A 22072-nucleotide genomic window follows, 5' to 3' on the forward strand; every position below is an offset into this window, starting at 1 on the left:
ACCCACACACTCTCCGCTTAGTCTGACATGCACTCAGTCTCTGATTTATGTCCTGTAACACTGCTCAGGCTTCTGGTGTCAGATGTCGAGGGGATGTCAAGTCCACCTCCCCTTTCAGAAGTTGGAATAGTGGTTTTAAAGAGTCTGTTGTTATACCTAGGATAGGTCTAACCCAATTAATTAAACCTAGCAAGGATTGTAAGTCATTTAATGTGTGGATGTTGGAGGGTAAGGCAACCGTCTGAGGTTGAATCGTGGTGTTAGGTAGGTATGGCCAGTCTTCATGAACGAAGATTTGGGAAAGGTCATTACCCTTTGAGCATGCGCAATGGATTTTTTAGGTGAGACACAGTGTGCGCTGAACTGAGCCCACCCTTTAATCCTGAGGTTCATCTGCTGGGGCCGAGCGAAGCTTGGACGGTGGTAGCGAGGTCCTCAGGATGTGGGTTTGTTTAGAGTGACCTTCTCTTAGATGGATGGCCTTACAGGGCTGACAAGCTCCATCTGCCCAGAGGAGTTCCCTGACCGGGAATCGAACTCGGGCCGCGGCAGTGAGAGTGCTGCATCCTAACCACTAGACCACGAGGGGGCCCCCAGTCGTGGTGTTATTGATGTGATATCCTAGGTACTTCCATGGCATTGTCATTTGTTCTTTTTCCGGTGCAACCTCAAGGCCGTGTCTTGATAGAGTAGCTTTCACAGTCCGATGAAGTTGTGCGAGTTGCTCCTTGGATTCAGCAGCCAGTAGGATGTCGTCTATGTAGTGGTACAGGATGGTCTGGGGAAACTGCCAACGAATTGAAGGCAAGACCTCTGCGATGACTCTCTGGCACACAGAGGGGCTATTTCTCATTCCTTGAGGTAGGATGGTCCAGTGATAGTGTTGAGATGGTTCTGCTGCGTTGATGGAGGGTACTGTGAATGCAAACCTACGAGAGTCTTTAGGGTGTAAAGCGATGTTAAAGAAACAGTCTTTGATGTCTATAATGATGATGGGCCATTCTGAGGGTATCATTGTGGGGAGCCCAGGCTGGAGAGCTCCCATGGGCTCTATGATTTTATTAAGTTCCCTTAAGTCCTGTAGTAACCTCCATTTTCCACTTGATTTTTGTATTGTGAAAATGGAGAAGTTCCAGGGACTATCTGTTGGTACTAAATGTCCCTTTTCCAATTGTTCATCAACTAGTAAGTTTACTTGCCGCAGTTTTTCTCCCTGTAGAGGCCACTGGGATACCAAGCGTGGCTCATTTGAGAGCCACGTGAGGGCGGGAGACTGCAGCTGACCAGTGGCCTTTAAGCTAAATTTGATGTGGTTAGGTGAATTCCCCATTGCCCTATAATATCCCTTCCCCAAAGGATCATTGGAATATCAAGGACGTAGGGCCTTGTAGAGGCTGTTTTACCTTCAGGGCCTTCAATCAATAATGTGCAGGCACTTTGGAGCAGTGACTGCACTCCTCCTACCCCTTTGATGTTGATGCAGGGCTGTGTTGTGTTCCATTCCTTAGGCCAGTCGCTCTCTGCAAAGATTGTGATGTCCGTGCCTATGTCCAAAAGACCCTTAACTCAAACACACTGGTTAGAATTGGGATACAACACAGTACAGGTTAGCATAGGGCAGTCAAGTAAGATCAGCTGTGACCACTGAACTAAAGGCACTGAGTCCAAAGTGTCTCTCCCCGCCTCACTGTAGGTTAGAGTGGCAATTGGTGTATTTGTGTCAAGCTCTATGGGTGGAAACAGAGCTTTGATGGTTACTTCTACTACTTTTGGGTTGTCTAGAGATATTGATTGGGCAAACTTTTTCTTGCTATAAAGGCAGAGGGCTGAGAGGAAGGATTGGCTTTTGCCCTACAAGGTAAGATAACAAAATTGGCACCACACTCTAGTGAAAAAGTGAGCCTTGTGACCAGCAGCAAAAAGCCAAAGTCTTTGAGCTGACAAACCCACCTACCTGATCTGAAGGTGCAGAATTGATGCAAGTATATTTGCAAATCAACACTTGAACATTGCAGTGTCTGTGCAGACAAAGGACTGGCAGCCTGAACAGCTGCAGTTACCTGAACCTTTATGACGCAGCACAAACAGGCTTGCACCAGCTTCCTGCCTGTGTCAAATGCAGCTTGTTTAAAGCCAGACAGATGACTGTGATGTGCAACTGCTTCCTGGAGGGGAGATGTATTATCTGCAGGCTACACTCCTGCAGTGCTCCAGTCCACACAGTGGTTGAGCATCAAGTGGTACCTCAGGACTGCAAGACTTCATAACATCAGTTGAACACAAGCCCCAACCAACCAGACTTGAACCATCTGCTCTCTCTGCTGTGCTTGCCTGGCACAGCCAGCCATTTCTCCTGTCTACTGGGAGGGCTGAGTGACCTGAGAGCCAACCAGCTCTTCCCCAGGGCTGAGACACACTGACTGACCTTTCAAACTCTGGTGGAACAGACACGGAGATGAATTTTGCACACTGGAGTCCCCAACACTCTCGCTGGGGCAGTGGCAAACAAAACCAGCTGCAGTTTGCAAAAGGCAGTAGTGTCATTGCAACTTGCTTCATCATTAGGAACCAAAAGCCTGGAATAGGAAGTTCCTGGCAGGAGTTTAAACTTGGTATTGCTGCATAAAGCCAACGTGGCTTATGCTCAACAGTTTAAAAGGTATTACACTGTGTTTATGTATAGTAAAGTGTACAACAGACATGGGAAGTCATCAGATCTCTGGATTGTCTGAAAAGTTGCTTTCTTACTCTCTGTCTGCCTCATGCAGCAGGGACAGGTTAAAAATGGTCTCCCAGTGTAGTACTGTCACAAGCATGTTTTGTTTGAGGTCAGAGAATCTTTGGACCTATTGCATTTCTCCTCTGACTGCAAACATTAACCTCTGTAATTGTATCCAGGCAGGTCTTTGTCCTGGTAAAGAATAGAGTATAACTTAAGTTTTGGCTTTGAGATACTCTGTGTGGATCCTCTGTGTAACAAGACAATTTTTCAGTGGCATGAAGGATAGTGGGGTGGTTGATTTTCAACAGTAGGTGGATACCTAATATTCCTCTGTGCCCTTGGAGATCATTCCTTCCTTGTTTTGCCACCTGCCTACACAAAGTTTCTGCAATTTAGGGGTTAAACCCAACATTTGCAACAGAAAAATCAGTGCACATAATGAAGAAAAACCATTTGGTTCTGGGCAAAGGCACAAAATGTTTTGGGGGTTTGTTTAATATTCACTGTGCATATTCCTGAGGAATTAATGTCTACTTTTTAAGATTCACTGGTTATTTCGTTGTTGGGTTTTTTTTTAGTTTGGGCTCTTAGGGGGTGGAGGGGATGAAGGATTCTTTTTATATCGAGAGGTACAAGGGTGTAAGGTGAGACTGACTAGATCAATCTCATCCTTTGTTAGCAATGATTTCTCCAGGTTTCTGGTAGTAGCTGGACATTTCAAGTATTGGTAAAGTTTGTTCTTACTTCTTGTAGATGAGCTACTCTACATTTTCAGCCCTTGAGATCAGAGGTCATAGCTGTGCTTCACCAGCTTCAGCTCATGATGTTACTGACACCCAAAACAGAGAGGAACAGCTAAATGCATCAACTGCTAATACTGTTAATGATGGGGAACCTGGGACTCCTGGTATCTTCACCCAATTCGGAAGAAAGGTTGCTACAGAGTGCAAACAGGTGAGAGAGTAACCACTGAAGTTACCTGCTTTTCAATAGCTCTAAAAACATTATCTGTAGGAACAAAATATGGAAAGATGACTCACATCATTCAAATTAATGGTTGGGCTTTTCAGTGACTTGTGAAGAATTTACCAATCCATTTTACCACAAATTATTGTGATTACATTCTGTCCACTTGCTTGAAAAAAAAAATCATACTGTATTTCTAATTCTTGTTGGGTTATTTGCTTGAAGTCTTCCCTGTATAAATAAAGTTCAGAAAATAATAATGCAAGGCTCATCTTGCTTTAAAAAGACTGACAGTAACTGTGCTCATCTTGTGTGAAATGGTTGTTCTCATATGTTGTATTTTTTAAAGAGACAGTCTGTGTTTTATATGGAAATACATTTCATTCATCTTTGTCTCAAATGCTAAGTGCCTGTGTGATAAACAAAGTCTCGAGTTTCTATAAGTTTTTGAAAAAGAGTTTATTATATGGTAAAAGCAAGCAGCCGGCTGGGTGACAGAAGTGGGGACCAGTTTCCCAAATCTGCACTCCTACTACAGGGTACATTTAGTATTTATCTTAGCTACTTCATGCATATTAATTATATCATATACATATACACATATGTATATACATATACATATGTATATGTATATACATATATATCATATGCATATACATATACATATACATTCTACAAGTTTTTGCTAAATATTTAATATATGGGTTCTCTTATAGCTAAAGCTAAATGGTTATCTCTACAACCAGTCATAATTCATGCATTCTTGGACGAACAGGTGCCTAAAAGACAGTATTTTATTCTTAGGATAGTAGGGAGGTTTAGGGCCCCTTGACCTTGTAAGGGTCTGTTTTATTTCTTTATGGGGGTGTAACTAAGTTTTACAATCCGTTTATGTTGATGTAATCACCCATTTGTTTCACGAATCCCAATTATTTATTTCTCACAGCCTGCGAGAGCAGCCTCCTCTTGTGGACACAGGACACCAGTCCCTCTCTTGACTCTTTGACCCAGGCTAATTTCATTTCCCTCACAGAGTGGAGCACCCCAAGGACTAGGGGTTTTGGAAGGACAGTTTAGGGCAGATCCTGATGTCATCTTGGTTCACATCTGTGGAAAGCACTGAATGCAGAATAATGACTTCACTATGAAGATTTTGTGAAGCTGCCAATGAACTACTTATGAAACCTCTGAAAGATTGTGAGAGTGTGTGTAAACCTTCAGTGAGACACAAACTCCAGCTCTGTGCAGCTTAATCAATGCCTCCATTGCCCAGGGTGGTAGTATAAAGTTGTGAATTACAAGGTGATGGGGTTTGCCTGTTTCCAGAAGAAACCCTTTAAGCAAAAGGCTGGCTCCCACCCAGATTTAAAAGAGCAGATTGCTTTTCCATGGGCTGAGTTAGGAGTCTGTGACCAGCTGCTGGGAATGATCAGGGAATAATCAAGCACTCTGTGCTGAAATGATTATGCCTAAAAATACAATTAAATACATCTGATGAAGGAGAAAATACAGGAATTTGGTTACTTTCCCTCATCTTTTTCTCCATACGTAGTTTTAAGGAAAGCTTAATTTCCTCAGGCAATATTAAAGCTTAAAAATTTTATCTAGAGAGCATGGATGTCAATTTGGAGAGCATATTAATTTGAGCCACCTCTTTTGATGCTGAAGATGATCACAATCTCCTGACTGAGCCACCTGACCACCAGAACAAGTTTTGCACAGTGAAAATGAACAAAGATATGCAAATACAACTTAAAATGAATAGAAACTTGCAAATGCTGCTTTATTTAATTCTTACAATAGGGAGGCACTTTTACATTTAAAAAAAGAAGTGCATTGTAACTACAAAACCCTAAGATATTATTCCATGAAAACAAAGAGAAACAGTCTGTGTGAGAAAGTGATTTTTTTCTTTCATTTCTATACAATTTATTACATTTAAACAAACAAAACCTAAAAAACCAACCAAACAACAGCAAAAAAAAACCCCAAACCCCCAACGTTTTCTTCTGTTCCCACGCCAGCATAAGCATTTAGAGCATTGCTGACACTTTGCGTCCCTCATCTCATACTTCCTGTGTTTGTTGTGCAAGGCAGAGCCTGACCAAAGAGCCTCCCAGAATTAATGGGTGCTGCTGAGATACCATAAACGAAGTGGCCACATTTGATGTCAAAAGTCCCAATTCAGCTCTGCCTTGCTTGCAAAACCTGCTTACTTCAGCCAAGTTATTTTTCGGCTTGGGCCCACGTGAAGAAAGTGTGTGCCGGGATGGTGAGAGCAGGGAAGGATATTCTCCTGAAGTTATCTCCCCTCCACGGAGTCAGGAGAAATCAAAGCTTGTTTTACCATCCTAGAAAGTGAAAAAAACTAGTAGTTTAGTGGCAAGTAGCCCTGGGGTGTCAGCAGCTACATATGAACCAGTGCTTAGACAGATTCAGAGGCTGTAGTGGGTGTGAAAGCCGGAGCAAATCCTGTCTTACATGTCACAAGTGGGAAGTGAAGTTTAACAATAACTTCAGATAGAGCAATAATGTTGAAAGATGGGCACAGATTCTGCAATACTGATGTATTAAGGTTAGCATTCCACAATGGAAGAAACCTCACTAATGTCACTCAGAATATCTCTGGAGAAAGGCAACCCTCACAATGAATATTGTCACAATCCATCCTTCTGTACATGTATTTCCACTTCAGTGTCTCAAGTGTCAAAAGCAAAGCTCAGGTCAAGAATACTGGCAGATAAATGTCTCTGGTTGATGGATGAGAGTGCACATCCATAGCTCACAGCAATTCTCTTGCTATTTATTTGGTTTGGGGTTAACAAAACCACTAGGTGAGCTGCACAGGGAGGCTTGTGGTTGTGTGAAAATGAGGTTGGAAGTGGAAAGAACACTCAAAGGATGTTAAAAAAAATATTAGGAGTGCCTGAAGTTGGCGCACCTGAGGAAAGCAATACTTTTCTAATTACCTGCTGGTATATTAAAGTTGGCTGAGCAGAATATGGCTTTACTTTCTGATGTTACCAGCAAAACTTGGGCTTTTAAGGATGTCAGAAACACAGCTCACAAATAAATCTATGCCAGAGCTCTGTGAATGCAAAGTTGACCTAAATAAAGAGAATATGATGGACCATCAGACTGTGCTTATGTTGAGAAGTGCTGAATCTGTCCTGAATAGAAGAAATATTTGCCACAATTTCTCAGTTTCACTTGGCAAATTTCAGTTTGATGTCCTGTGATGAAGACTAGAGCTCCTTCCTTCAAGCCACTTCCTCTCCTTTCCAAAACTGCCTAGGTGTATTTTAACCCACTTTAAATTAAATTACCTAACCTGATCCAAAACTCTTTAAAAAAAAAATCTAAAGCTGGGTTCTAAAGATAGAAGAATTAAAGCTGTCACAGTATAACAAAAGATATTTTCAAAAATTGAGCTACTTAAAGATTTCCATTTTGAAGTTGCTTTACCAGTATAAATACAACTTGTAAACATATTCACAGAGAGCTTGGGCTATGGATTCCAGGATATTTTTTTCCTTTACCAAAAGCTCATATTACAAAACCTGAAGAGATCTTTCTTTGCACATTATGCTCGGAAAAGTTTTGTTTAGATTCTAATACATTGAAATGATTTTCAACTTGTAACTTTGTGATGATACATGAAAAATGAAAAGTAAAATTGTTTCTAAACGGAAATTCCTAAGCTTTCTCTCCAAGCTAAATATGCCAAGGACATAGTATGAACATGGAAGATAAATCTAGCTTTAAGATTTACCACTGATATGAATAAAGGAACATTTTACAGAATGTTCATCTTGATTGTCTCTTTACCTCTGAACAGAGAGGGGATTTTTCTTCCATTCTATATAAAAAGGAGGAAAAACACACTATTTCCCTGGCACATCTTGCATAAAACGATGCAGGCTTTATTATGGCATGAGACTAATTACAGAAATTATATCTGAAAGGAAAAAAAAGTTAAATTAAGATCTGAATGGTTACTGCATAATCAGTGGGCACGAGTGAGATCTGATGTCGTTGTGTTTGGAAATGGCTTCATCCAGATCCAGCTGCCTGTTGTTGACCTTCACCTCCATGCAGCCATTATAAAAAGCAGTCACTGGTGTAGCACCCAGAGGAACATCTGCACAAAAGCACATTCAATTTATTAGGCCAAGGCATGCAAATTCATATGTATTTTTCAGATTACGAAAAACATGGGGAATAATCCACTCTCCATTCATTATTTAGACATGGGACTAAATTTAGTCATCGGACAAGAGCAATTTGTCAGGAAACACTTTAGTTCTTTCCCCTTTTCTTTAAGATCAAGATAAAGTTAGTAAAGCTGCGAAAGGTCAGTAAAATTTGAAATATCCACTAGAATTCTCATCCAGAAACCGAACTACAGGAATATTTTTCATAGTAGCTTTTCCTGTATTAAAAACAGTGAACCAATGGTTTGTTTCCTGGAGTCTGCTGTTCTTGACCTGATGCACAAACAGATGTTTATGGGCTTAGAGGTCACAGAAGGAACTGTCTTGCTCTTGCCAGAAAGCTACTCTAGATTCAAAACTGCCAGTTCTCAACTGGGGACGCCTGGGAACCTCACATTTTACTGCTTCCTTACTGCAAATTCAAATTCTCTGTAAAAGACTCACTTTGTCTGCTACTCATTTAGGTGTTGTTTGGCAGCATCAGATTATGGATATGCTTCCAGGAAACAGCATGTTAAGCACAAAATCAAGCAGGCATTACTCTGAGGTCTTAGGGTACAACTGGATTCTTACAAGGTTACAAAGCTTACAAAACACCTTCATCAATTAGAATGAGGATGACCAGGAGCTGATCTCAAAAGCATCATCTCTTTTTTTTCAGATGTTAATCACCCTATTCCTCCTTAGGAGACAGACTTGATCATCTGAGGAACAAATGTTGCTTCCTTGTGATTTTATTTTGCTGTAAGCTGAGGTACTGAACAAATAGTCCTACGGTTTTTTTTTTACACCGGTGATGATAACATGTCTGCTAACATAGAACCGTGTAAGTCTCATTTAGCCTGCACTGGTTCCACTGAATTAATTAACAGAGGCATATTCCCAATACTTACTAGTTTGAAGAAAGGTGTATTAAAGTGAGGGACTTATGGTCTTCATGAAATGCACAATTTAACCACACAGTTCTGTGCACTGTAGCTCAGTGTGGGGACCCCTACCTACCTTTTTTATACTGCTCAGTAATCCCAGAGGCTTTTCAGAGGTGAACCGGAATGAATAAATGGCAGAATGGCTGTACAGAGGGACCTGAACTAGTTTTTCTATACTACTTTTTCCCTCTTTGGTAACAGAGGTTGTTGTGGAAGAGCCTCCTTCATATAACATGTGGGTCAAACCCTTGGAATTTTCTTAGGAATTGTGACTCATTCTCCATAAAATAACAGAAGACATGGAAAGGCTGTTACAGTAGTAACATTGTAACCATGGCATCTTTCCTCTGGCAATTTTCAAGTTTCAATATCTTAGGCTTTGAAAATTCCTCACCTGAGGCAATGCTATTTTACTTCTCGATTCATCCCAAAGTCAAACTACTTTATAGATAAGCATGTGTACAATTCCTGTACCAAATAATCCCTGTACATGTCTTAAGACTGGCATTACACTTGTAGCTTCCTTTAAACAAAATATTTGTTGTTTCAACACAAAGATTTCCAGTTATCTATTGCCAGAGTTTAATTGTTGAAACCATATTTCTGACTTCTGCACTTCTGACAGTTAAATTACTTACGAATGCCTGGTTTTCCCACATGCGTGATGCAGTCTCTAAATTGTGCCAGCTGGTGGCATTTCAGAAGTATGCAATGCCCATTTCTTCCCAACTCGAAAATGAAGACATTTTCCAAACTAAAAACATCTAAAGAGAAACCCAGGTCTTAAGGGGCCATAAAATGCTACTGTTGAAAAGCAGGTTCCCTTAAAAGCTGGATGAAACAAGATGCACATCTTTTTTTTTTACAATTGTAGGCTTTTCCTAGCTTGAGTAAGGCTGAATATAAACAGGCTTGTACAAATAAACAAATTAATGAAAACAAACAGAATTTACCTGGCAGCCCACCCAAGTAAGTGACAACATTTGCCATCATGGCTTGATTCAGGACAGACAGGTGCTCTGAATTGCTTCTGTCTGTGTGTGAATCCACAGACAGTTCAAGTTCCTGTTTGGTTACTGAAAGTCCAACCTGCACCTTTCTGGGGGTACACAACTTCTTTGATTCCAGGTGTGCAACAGTGATGTTTCCAACGGTCACAGTGATTTTCTAAAGAGAAGAAGGGTAGATCACAAAAGATGTCACGTATAACTTTAACACATACTTATACTTTGTTCTGGTGCACTTTTATATTTGACAGTAGAAGAACTGGAAATATTAGACCCACCTATTAAAAACTGGTACCCTCACCTGGAAAAGTTACCAAAGTTGATGTGTTTGATCACTTTTGGTGATAAATGCATTCTTAAATTTGTAAGTGAGAATGTTCACTGTAAAACATCTTTGGCCATGGTTCTGAGGTGAAATCGCGTTTCACTTACAGGCAAAAGTAGTACCGCTACAGTTTTAAAGGTAACCAAGTGTTCACTATAGGGTCTTATTTAGGGCAGAAGCATGGATTAGCCATGGAATGTAATCGTGATCTAGCTTGGGATGTTCAAGGTACAGCTCTAGATGATGTAAATGGATGTCAATGGAAACTTAAGGACAACAAAATCTGTTTATGAATTCAAACTAACATGATGCCATTACTATGTTATCATCATTCCGCTACTGTTACATTCCCCTTTGTGCATTTGGAAGGAAAGGTTAAAGAAGGAAAGATTAAAGAAATCATGATGTAAGGGATCTTACATAAGATTACATAATGTAATGTAGCTGACATAATTAATACAATTATATTTTCATTAACAGAAATATATTAATATACATTAATCAGTCATTAATAGAAATATATTTTCTGATAGAAATATATTTTCTGCACATCATTATACGATACAAATCCTTTTCAAAATATTAAGTCAGGCTACCATGCAAGTACATGTGAGTGGCTTTTGTAGCTTGATTTTTCACAAATGGGGCAGTAATTTCAGTGAGACAAAACCGAGATGTGAGACTTATATGCAATTAATTGCTATGATAATTGTAAGATCACCTGTGAGTCAGAGGAGTTAGAGTCCACTATGGACAATGCAAGAGGCACTGTTTCATTAGAAACCAAGGCAAACATAACACCAGTGTCTGTGGATGAGCGAATACTCAGAGTCACATTTATTAGCCAATCTTCAGCACTGTCAAGGTTATCTGTTTTAAAAAGAATAATAGAAATTAATAAATCCATCTGGTAAGGAAAAATGAATACAGTGTTAAAAATTAGTATTTAATCTCCTGCCCGCTATGGAAAAATTAGTATTAATCTCGAGAAAAAAAAACAGTGAACTTTGGAACTTATAGAAAGAACTGTAAGTCTAAAGAAACCCAAGCAAAAAAAAAAAACAAAACAAAACCCACCTAACTTTTAATCCTGGATCTGTGCTTATGAAATTTTGGAGTGTTTGTTTTGGTTTTTTTGGGGTGGTTTTTTTTATGTTTTGGTTTGGTTTTGGGTTTTTTGGTGTGTTTCTTTTGCTACCTTTTCCATTCTAACATGGAACAGGCCTTCATTAGAGGTCAGTTCAAAATTAAATCCAAAAAAACAATTTACCCATAAACTACAGCCAAGAAAAACTGGCAGTTCTCACACCCTTTTACATTTACAACTTGGGTGGCATAGGAAACTGATATAAGTTGGTTGGAAGCACAGAATATAAAATGCTGGAGAAATCTTTTTAAGTGTGCAAGAGAATTTAACACTGTGAGAGAACAGCAAGTTCTGGGATGAAAACTATTGGGGCTGAAGGGTAGCACACCATTTGGGATGGGAAAGAGTATAATGACAACAGGATTTGGGACAATGCCCAAGAGATTTGGGCTTTCAAGTGTGCACAAGGAGATTCTGGATTGCAAATTTTAAAGTTAAGGCAGGAGGTCAGGTAAGGAAGTTCTGGGTTCAGGAAGGAGCAAGAGATGCACTTACAGTCTCAAGACAGGATGTTTGTTGAGGAGCAAAACTGCATATACAAATCTGTCAGTGATCCTTTTCTAGATCTCCAACTTTTTGTTTTCCCCACTGATGAAGAGGGGACAGAATTAAATCTTTGTAAAGTGAATGTGCTGTTCAACAGTGTCCATCCTTTGCAAATAAAGAATATGCTCCCGAATGTAAAGCACTCCAGAAATTGAATAAATGACACTACTGGGATCAGAATGCTCATTCAAGCAAATTTCTAACAGAAGCTAAGGGAATCAATGGTGGATGCAGTGGTGTTTAGCTTAGTTTGTGTGTCCTTTCTTATTTTCTTTCGTTTAACAATTCATCAGTTCCATTACTAGCCCAGCAAAACAAATATAAGGATAGAAAAATACTCACTATAGTTTATCTGAAATGCTGCCATTCCAGTGCCAGGGTAGAAGGATCCTCTCCCCACGGATACTAAACAGTGTTTGCTTTGTTTTTCTTGAATAACTTCTTTTACACCTGAATGTCCCTGATTCATCAGGTTCCAGGCACGAATACAACCATCTAACCGAGGGTTAATCTGTAGAAGAATTGCAGCATTAGGTGTTTGCCTTCCAAGTTGTTTTAAAAATGTTAAAAATAAGGCATTATTTTACATATTGACTTACTTCTGTGTAGTTAGTAATAGTCTTATCAATGCCATAGGCTATAGCACTGATGCTGGGAGAAAACAAAAGGCATGCTTTTAGTATCTGAGCCTTCCAAAGGTATTTTTGATTTACCATTTCCCACTTTGATGCCAGTGATCTGTACAAAAATAGACTCCTTCAACTTTTAAAGCTCATGTTGTGACCTGAACAAAAGGCTGGAAGCTTTTCTGTAGCTGAAAGACAATGATCACTAGCACTGTTACTTGTTTGAAGTTTCATCTTTTTCTTATACCAAAACACAAAGAAATTTCTGGAATTGCTCTCTATTGGATAAGGGGATGTCATTGTATTGTTTCATACTTTTTCTTTCTGCCTCACTTTTGAGCAAAAATAGTTTTTTTTAAAATAAATAAAAAGGTGTACAGTTCCCTTTTGCCTCTGTTTAGATTGACAACTAGTTTGAGGGCTCCTGGACTGCAAGGCAGACAGTTGCAACTTGATTGAACCCATCCCCAGCACGAGCTGTTGAGGTTAGAAGACTGAAAGAATCATAGGGCTTCACCAGCCTGGGCTATTATAAAACCCAGTAAAAATGAAAGCTCATTGTGCTGCCTGCACAGTAAATTCTGCACCCACTCAGAGCCTACCAAAAGCCAGCACCATAAACATGAATCACTCCAAAATGCCCTCTCAGCAGAAGTGGTGGTGATTTAGGATATCTTAAAGCTTTATTAGGAAACAGGTTACAGAATCCTGAAAGATTAGACCAAAAGCTCTGTGTTTTTACAACTGAAACTTACTGAAGACAGAACACAAAGCTCTTATTTTCAAAACAGTGGTTTAATAACCAGATTTTCATTTCCTAAATGGGTTCCATGCCAAACTTGCTTCCTCTGTGACTCTTAAGTAAACAATACAAAACTGAACAAACAGAACAGTATCAATCAACATTAGTCTTGTTATTTTAGTTACCTGCTTAACAAGAGCATTGCCCACTTTGCGAGGTAATCCTGCAATGTACACCTTAGTTTCCAGGAAACCCTGGGACTGTTTAAAAAGAGTTCCTGGGCTGTTAATACTCATCACAGCTTCTTTAGCTATTTTTACACTGATGCTGTGCTCCAGCTCTTCAACTGATATCTAGAATAAGATACAAATAATTAGACATATACACACAAAAAATTGTAGCTATTTATAGATAGAGTAAGTGAGCCACGCCTTTCATCTCAGAGAGGAAGGCTTGAAGAACAAAATGGATTTTGGTCTAGCAAATGTAAAACACGCTCTATACACAAAGTATCTAATAACTATGAACTTGACCATGCAATCACACTTTTCAATATTCTGCCACTTCCTTTTTCATATTTTAAAAGAATAATTGCTATGTTGACAGCTTGTGGTGATTGTCCCTTTCTTGATTGTAAATAGGCAACACAATTTCCTGATGTAAGGCATTCTTGTGCATTTCTTGGTTGATTTTTAAATCTAGGGTATGAGTGCATGTTTTTTAGTCTTTTATTCATTGTTTAGTTTCTCCCTACTTTACTTATAAACACAGAATATTTCCATAGTGGGTTAAAGGATGGAAAGGGGAGAAGAAAACCCAACTTACTATATGCCACAGTCCATCATTAATGGCTTTGCCTCCACTGGTGACTTTTGTTCCAAATTCATTCTTGAACTGAACTTCAATCTTCCCATCACGAAGAGCCAGCAATATCCATGCTGAATTGTCAAGGGATTCGGCATACAGGATAACTCCCTCTGCATCATATGTCCGAAAATCAAACTCTGCTGTAAATCTGAGTTGTGAAGAAGGAATCTTAATAAGAAGACAGGAAACATGAAATACTGTACAGCCTACAATAACCCATTACCAGGGTTAAAAAAAGTTCACAGATATTAACCTTTTGGTATCTCTGCAGCTGAGGAGTTGTGATATTTGCATAGAATTAGTCAAAAGCAGAATGTAATGTGAGCCTTGTTCACCCGAATCCAGTGAAAAGTTTCCAGATTAACAGGCTGAGCTGGGATTTGAAAGAACCTTGGTTCAGTTCCCAAATCCACTATGAGCTTTACATGTGAAGGATATCCCACTCTCTTGAATAAGATGGATGTAATATTCCCATTGTGTTTTGTGGGGATGTGATGCAGACAAAATATATGAGCAATGATGTGCTTCAGTACAACAAGGGTTGCCAAGTGTTGTCCTACAACGATTGTAAACTGGAAATTTGCTTTGGTTATGCTGCCTTTTATATGCTATTCTCTAATTTTTGAAGGTTTGTTATCTGGATCTTGGCAGAACGTGTATATGTAGCAAAATGAGAGTTTGCATTATAGAACCTGTACAGTGCAAAAGAATAGAGTAGAAGTATAGTAAAAAACTGTATCTCCTGAAGCTTTGGGAATGGATAAAATAGATTAAAGATGAAAGGGGAAAGCAAAGCATTTGGAAGTCAGGACTTGCTGAAAGCATCTGTAATTAATTTGGGTGGCTTTCACTCGCAGTGCTGTTCCTTGTCCACCAGATGGAGCTGCCCCACCAGACCCGCACCGAGAACCGTCGTGTATTTACACAGACATTAGTAGGACACCTTCAAACATTTATCACCTCAGAAAGGTCTTCCAGGACAGCATTAATGCCTGGCCAACCTGGAACAGTGGCACAGGAAAAAGTTCTCAGTATTTATGTCCTTCTGTAAGGCTCTGGGGATCACCAGCTCAACAGCTGCTGCTGCTGTTACCTTCAAATTGTTCTGTCAGGAAGTCAAGCTGCAATTTCAGCTGCTGCAGCAGAGAAGTCCACAAGTAATAAAGGGGTCACCCGCACTAACAATTGCTCTGACAGCTGTAAAGAAAATCTCTAGACAAGGTGCTGTCCTTGGAACACACTGCAAAAGGAAGCACTGACTTGGTTTCGTTTCTCAGCAGTATATGCAGAGAGTGTCACAGCTTCTACCCAGAGCAGATGTGAAGTAGCAGCAACATCCAAACTGAAGGCATTCCCATATACAACTAGGAGCTGTACAGTATTTATTTTCCTATAATCTCTGAATTTTCTGTTGATAATTTTAAATGCCTTCCTGTATCTGTATCACCACCTCCCTCCTTCCCCAGCCCCCGCTGTTTCCTCCAGAGGAAGCTTCTGTCATGAGAAAGCCACAATCTTTTTGCTCTCTTCTCCACAAACCAAGAGAACCCACTGCCTATTAAACTTACGGCCCTCAATCCTCTTCCCTTTTCACCATTCAGTTCTGGATCTCTGTGAACTCCTTCTCCCAGCCCATACCCCTCTCCCTTACAGCAGCACTGGTAATGGGGACTGTAATTGCCTGAAGACTTCAACTTTGTTATTCACAGACATACGTAGGAACCCGAGTTAATTCATTCTTCATACAAAGGTATCTTAACCACTGTGGAGGTGGCGATATAATTTATGCATGCAATGCACTCTTTCTAAACCCTTAATGAACACAGATGTCCATAATTTCAATGCACACTTTTATAAATAATAAATGCTTACCTTGTGACATTTGGCAATTTAAACTTTAAGTAGAGGACAGGAATTCCTATGAATTGCTCTGCCAGATAAAGCAGTTCATAATTCTTTTCGAGGTTCAGTGGGATACACTCAGTAATAGACTGAAAATGGCAGAGAAAAAAAACTGTTAATGCATTGTGATAGCTTATGAAGCAACTCCTGTTGGCTGCTGGCCTGTACTTTTTTAAAGAATGGCTTACCTCTGGTTTTTTGGGCTTTTTAAAACTTGAATACCTATGTACAAATGAAGTGGTGTGGTTTTGCTTTTGCTTGAAATGTCCATTATTTAAACTGCTGGAGGATAACACAGGTTGGAACACAGTTCTGGTGGATCAAAACTACTATTTAAATATTTAGTATTTTAATTAAGAATTCAAATCTTCCATAAGGTGCTTTCCTTTCATCAGGGATGTCTGACACCCACATACTGGGGGTCCTGCCAAGCTCCATTACTGAAGTTCTGTAGAATCTAAACCTGATCAGGTGTTAGAAGGGAATGGGTCAGAGCTGTGTCTTGAGAAGATTGCATTAAAAAATTAAAAGGTGATTTTATTTTCTTTATCAATACTGATTTACACCTACTCATAGCTGAATGATCTCTAGTACTACTAGAATCATTTACCTGGAATAAAAAGTAACAATTTACAAGTGGATTAAGTAACAGATTAAAAGAAAATGTTTCTATCTTGGCTGTTCCTTGAATGTACTTGTCCTATTTGAGCTCTGGAAAGGAATGTTGACAAAAGCAACACCACAATTCCTACTGAATAGTACTGAATTAATATTTCTGAGGATTGATAGTGGGACTATGAACCTCTTAAGACTACATTATCAGGGAAAGTGTAAAAAATTCTAAGTATTTGTGGCAACTACAAACAGTATGTAAAACTGGGATTAATCCTAATGCTCTTGCCAAAGTCAATGTGAGTAATCATAGTTGCAATGGCGGGGAGAAATTGTGCTTATTCCTTCAGGTATTCATCCACTTGATGTTTTAAACGAAGATGTTTCTATTTAGGAATAATATCTATTTTGTGTGGTGCAAGTTTAAACTAGGAAAATATTCAGTAAAGAAATGTCAGGTATCCATTCTAAGGCACTATTGACTTATCTTCTGAAAGTGTAATTTTGTACTTAAGTAATATGTACAATTTCATTTAAAACACTGATTCCTATAGGTTCAGGAAATCAGGCTGTGTGTGTGGAGAGAGGTGGGAAGACTGTCCCAGAATGGGGTTTAAAGTACCTGCCTCGCTGAGGAGTCTAAAAAAGTCTCATAGTAGGAGTCTAAAAGTCATCTGGATCTAACCTTATCCCTCAAAATGCCCCATGACTGTCTTCTGTATGATGGCAGAATGATCAAGAATGATCAAGAATAGGTGTGAGAACTTTTCTGTTCTCAAGAAATGCTGTACTCCTGTAAAAGTTATCGATGCAGTTCCCAAACTTTGACTTCTGTATTTCCGATGCAGCAGTTCCATTAAATGTAGAGGTGCTCATCTTGAATTTTATGGCTACTTCATTTTAAGCCTGCCGGTATCACTAGTCTTTAGACTGCATTTATTTTCAGCTGATTAAACTTTGTCTTTTTCCCCAATTAAAAGGCATGAAATTAACTTCCAGATAGAGAATTAATCACATTTGAACTACAGTATTAAAAATAAGAGCATCTTCCAGCCTCATTACATGTTACCATTTCAAGGAGGAGCACAATGAAATATAATTACTGCCCAATGTTGTTCAGATACTAAACTTCAGAAAGTACAAACAAGATCTAACACACAGATGTCAGAACTCGTGTCAGATCTTTTTCCTGAAGTTTAATCCAAATTTTGTTAGACTCTGTTAGAGGTGTTTTTTTTGTTGGCACTTGTCATGTGATTTCCCTTCACATAACAAATCTCAGCCTGCCTGCACCTTTCAAAGTATACAGAGAACACAAAAAAATCCTTGGACTTGAATCCTTGAATTCTGATCCTCTGGAGTTTCAAAGTTTCTGCTACTAAGAAGTGTAAATTTTCAAACTGAGCAAGAACAGCCAGTTTTGGCTGCAGGATGTTCTTCGATTGGCAAGTATTACTGAGTGCTTTTTCTTAAGCTATGGCAGATGAGAACTGTGGAAAACAACCCAGTGCGTTTTTTTTTTCAATCGAAACAGGCAAAGCATAGAGTAATTCTGAAACAGTGAATGAAAACTTCTGTGAAGTCTAAGGAAAACTTGGGAACATATGGACAAATTGAACATTCTGTCTCGGAGCAGGCTGAACAGAAATTACTTGTTTGAGAGGAGAAAGCTGAGGCTTATTTTGGAAGCAGCAGAGAATAAAGATGACTGGCTAAGGCAAGTTTCTTTTGACAGCACTCCTGTAAATGAGCATTTATGAACTGAATGGCATCCAAATCTCTACCAGGCCTGCTTTGTGAGCCAAACCATAGATCAGAATCTCCAGTAATTTTTAATCTGTTCTCAAATAGCTTCCCATTTGCCTTAATCTAATTTATCCTGTCATCAAGAAATACCCAATTTTGTGATTTCCCACATGGAATTTTGCATAGCACAGTCTTACGTCACAATTCTTCGTGTCCTTGGAGAGCTTGAACCCTTTCTTGCCATCACAATAGCAGCTGTAACTTCCTGGAGAGTTTACACAGAGTTGAGCACAAATATTTTCAGCACATTCATCAATATCTAGGAGAAATGAAAGCATACAGGAAGACTTATCCATGGCATAGACTGATAAACTAACATAAATTAGTGGAATAATGGACAAAATAGGTTCTCTGGAATAACAGGAATCCAATAGGTGACTGCTGCTAAGCTAAACTAATGCTCATGGATATCTCCTATGTAAAATTTACAATCCAGAATTACCTGCTGGGTGCGTAAGACTTGCTGATCTGATAGAGCCCTGGCGTGGAGAACTGGAGACAGTTTTGCCTGACTTGTGAGGCACTAAGAAGCTGAGCTGTAATGTGGTTGAAGTAGTGAAAGAGACCTCATAAATGACCACCACATATGGCAGAAATGCCATTCTGGGGCAGATCTCTTCCTTTCCCTTTAAGACATCATGAGAGCTTAGATTTAATATTAAGAGTATATATGGCAAGTATGTGAAGGAAGGACCTGCTTTATTGATATAAAACCAAAATAATCTCAGGGCAAAATACCTTTTAAAATAAAATACAATCATCTCATAAATAGCTGAGTTTCAAACAGCATCTGCTTGTAGAGACAATAGTCTGATTTGAACTGCAAATAAGCTACATCAACTCAAGGAACTTCATTTTCTATTTAGCAGGTTGTACACAACAAATACCTTTAAAATGAAAGGCTGTGTAAAAGGCCAATGTAACTTTTACAGTTCTAATATAAAAACAAACAAAATCTCTCCTTGACAAGAGACTCTAATGAGGGTGATTTGGAGCCTCAGATTGAAGTAACTGCAACATTTGTTTTGAAACAAACGGCCCTCCTAGTGGGAATAAAACATTTTGCACCAATGCATGCATTTAAACCTGTTTTATACTATGCTGGGATTTTTTTAAATATTAAAATTTTTTTTTCCTGTTGCTTGGAGGAAGAGAGAGGAAATATGGTGATGCATGGATATGGGGAGGCAGGGGTTTGTGTGCATTAGACAACTCATGTGGGAAGAGAAAACCTTCATCCTTTAGGAGATGAGTTCACTTCTCCTGACTGCAAGATAGACCCCTCTAGCACAATAAGTGTACTTACTAATTTCCATTACCTATTTTTTTTGGCAGGGTGTTTGACCTTGAAAAAGTGAGAAAAAGATAATCAAATTATGCGTCTAAAATTGTATGGCTACTATGAAACAAAAAACTGTTCAGATATTTTCCACTCATATGTCTCCCATCTCCAGCAGGCATGAAGAACTGCAGCAACATTCTCCCAGGAATGGGTGAGGAAAAAAAGACAACAAACCCTTTTCTGTTCCAGTCTAATAGAATCTGTCATCACAGAGATAGCTGTGCATAAATGTATGTAAATTCACTTTTTCTAATAACCATAATTGAATTTGGCCACCTACACACAATATGACAATGAAAAGCTAATGTCACTTAGCATTCCTGTCAGTCTGAACAATCCTGTCCTCAGAAAGGATTTGGTGACTCATTTAATGTGGTTACAACAGGGTCTAAAAGCTTAGCACCATAATCTCCTTCTAGGAGGTGAGACTTCTCATTGTAACATCCTCATCTTGCAACCTCCTGGAATCCACGTTCCACTAGAAAAGCAATACTTACATGGGTTGCATCAAATTGAATTTATCCGAAGAAAATACTGAGAGAAGAGAGAATCAGACTAAGAAGTTTTTCTCACTTTGGTGCACACAGGAACATAAAATTGTCAGTAGCATTTTAATCCCATAGTAACTGGCCAAAGAGCTGACAAGAAACCTGCATGAAAAGTCATGGAGCAAAAGATTCATGGCCAGTAAGAAGCTACTTCTGTGTCCTTTCGAGCAGTAACATACAGGTAGCATCTAAAATACAAAAACCAGTCATTGATATATTTTTCTTAAACTGGTAATGTAGAAAATTCCTCTTCATTGTAAAACTCTAAGAGCTTTCATAGCTGTCCTACAACTGAAATTTAATTTCTGATGTGTACTAAACAAAACCTTTAACAAACAGAGAGAAATAAAATACACTCTAAAACAATTATGCAAATACTTTCAACACTTCAGAAGTTATTTTATTATGGTCTGTGTATGAATGGCTTCTTGCTACTTGGCTATCAATATTTTTCAACTTTACTGTAATTGTTACAGAACTTTGTCTGGAAATTTTTAATTACAGATTTTCATTTCAGGAAAGATGCTTTTGGTGCAGCTCTTTTCTTTTCATAGCTTTTTTTTTTTGATAGTTAAGAACAGTTTTATTTTAAATGTGAAGAGTTTATAAAAAAATTGTTTAGAGAACTGCCATGCTGTCATTTCCAGCCTAGAATGGAGATCAGTTCACTGTAACACTGTTATTTTCTAACATAAGCAGATACTTCTAGGAAGGATTAGATGAATGTTACGTAAAATGGAATTCAGGGACCTCAGTGAAATGGTCTTTCCAATATCTGAGATCTAAGGACATACAAAGGATAAAGACTGAGCTCCTGGCCATGAGGATTAAATAAGCACCTAAACAGACTGATAAAAACAATCTTTGTAGTTTCTTGAGACAGCTTGATTAAGCACAGTTTGCACTTCTGGTGATTATCTCCTGATAAATCTCCCTAACTTATCAAATAAGTATTTTTAATTGCTTTTACTATAGCTTGTCTTGAGTTAGGGATATTTATTGACTGATATCAAATATTCCATCCTTATAACTGCAATTTTCAGCATGATGCTCCAAAGGGCCACGGCAGACCACAATGATCAAGACGGTATCTACATTCGATACCGTACTGATGGAAGCCTTTTCAACCTAAGGCAACTGAAGGCCCACACCAAGACCTTAAACAATCTTGTCTGGGAGCTGCTCTATGTTGATGACGCCGCCCTTGTCGCCCACACAGAAGCAGCTTTGCAGCGTTTAACATCCTGCTTCGCAGATGCTGCTGAGCTCTTTGGGCTGGAAGTCAGCTTAAAGAAGACAGAAGTTCTCTATCAACCAGCACCTCAGGAAGTCTTCCATCATCCCCATATCACCATTGGCCAATCAGAGCTCAAATCAGTCCAACAGTTTAATTACCTAGGGAGCCTCATCTCCTCGGATGGTAAGATTGACAGAGAGATAGACAACAGGTTAGCAAAGGCATACAGTGCTTTCGGAAAACTCCATAAAAGAGTTTGGCGAAATAAAAACTTGAAGAAAAGTACAAAGATCAGTGTTTACAGAGCCATTGTGCTGTCTACTCTCTTATACGGATCTGAATCATGGGTCATCTACTGCCACCACCTGTGTCTCCTAGAATGCTTCCTTCAACGCTGCCTCCGTACAATCCTAAACATCCACTGGTCAGATTACGTGACTAACACGTCTGTTCTAGAACAAGCAGCAATCACAAGTATTGAGGCCATGTTGCTGAGAACTCAGCTGTGTTGGGCAGGACACGTCTCAAGGATGA

The 22072-nt window shown here is 39.1% G+C and overlaps 2 protein-coding genes across 2 annotated transcripts in view; both read right to left on the minus strand.

Annotated features, from left to right (window-relative positions):
* Positions 1-574: 574 nt before the first annotated feature.
* On the minus strand, positions 575-1330 carry LOC108500711 (endogenous retrovirus group K member 25 Pol protein-like). Its single transcript, XM_017821885.1, has one exon. It carries the CDS (start codon positions 1328-1330, stop codon positions 575-577), a length of 756 nt encoding a protein of 251 aa, XP_017677374.1.
* Positions 1331-5446: 4116 nt separating this feature from the next.
* The window catches only part of PROS1 (protein S (alpha)), a 29419-nt gene continuing 12793 nt past the window's right edge, over positions 5447-22072 (minus strand). The window contains exons 8-15 of the mRNA XM_017821949.1: positions 18549-18670; positions 15964-16082; positions 14050-14239; positions 13410-13577; positions 12199-12367; positions 10885-11033; positions 9785-9998; positions 5447-7829 (exon numbers count right to left, since the gene is read on the minus strand). Of these exons, the coding sequence (XP_017677438.1) occupies positions 7684-7829; positions 9785-9998; positions 10885-11033; positions 12199-12367; positions 13410-13577; positions 14050-14239; positions 15964-16082; positions 18549-18670 (1277 nt within the window). The 3' untranslated portion in view covers positions 5447-7683. The remainder of the gene's footprint in view (positions 7830-9784; positions 9999-10884; positions 11034-12198; positions 12368-13409; positions 13578-14049; positions 14240-15963; positions 16083-18548; positions 18671-22072) is intronic.

The sequence above is a fragment of the Lepidothrix coronata genome, unplaced genomic scaffold (assembly GCF_001604755.1).
Source record: "Lepidothrix coronata isolate B3197 unplaced genomic scaffold, Lepidothrix_coronata-1.0 Scaffold93, whole genome shotgun sequence".
Classification (NCBI taxonomy): domain Eukaryota; kingdom Metazoa; phylum Chordata; class Aves; order Passeriformes; family Pipridae; genus Lepidothrix; species Lepidothrix coronata.

Bases quoted from the DNA above. Each gene is read 5' to 3' on its own strand.
- LOC108500711 (XM_017821885.1), bottom strand. From the start codon at position 1,330: ATGGGGAATTCACCTAACCACATCAAATTTAGCTTAAAGGCCACTGGT.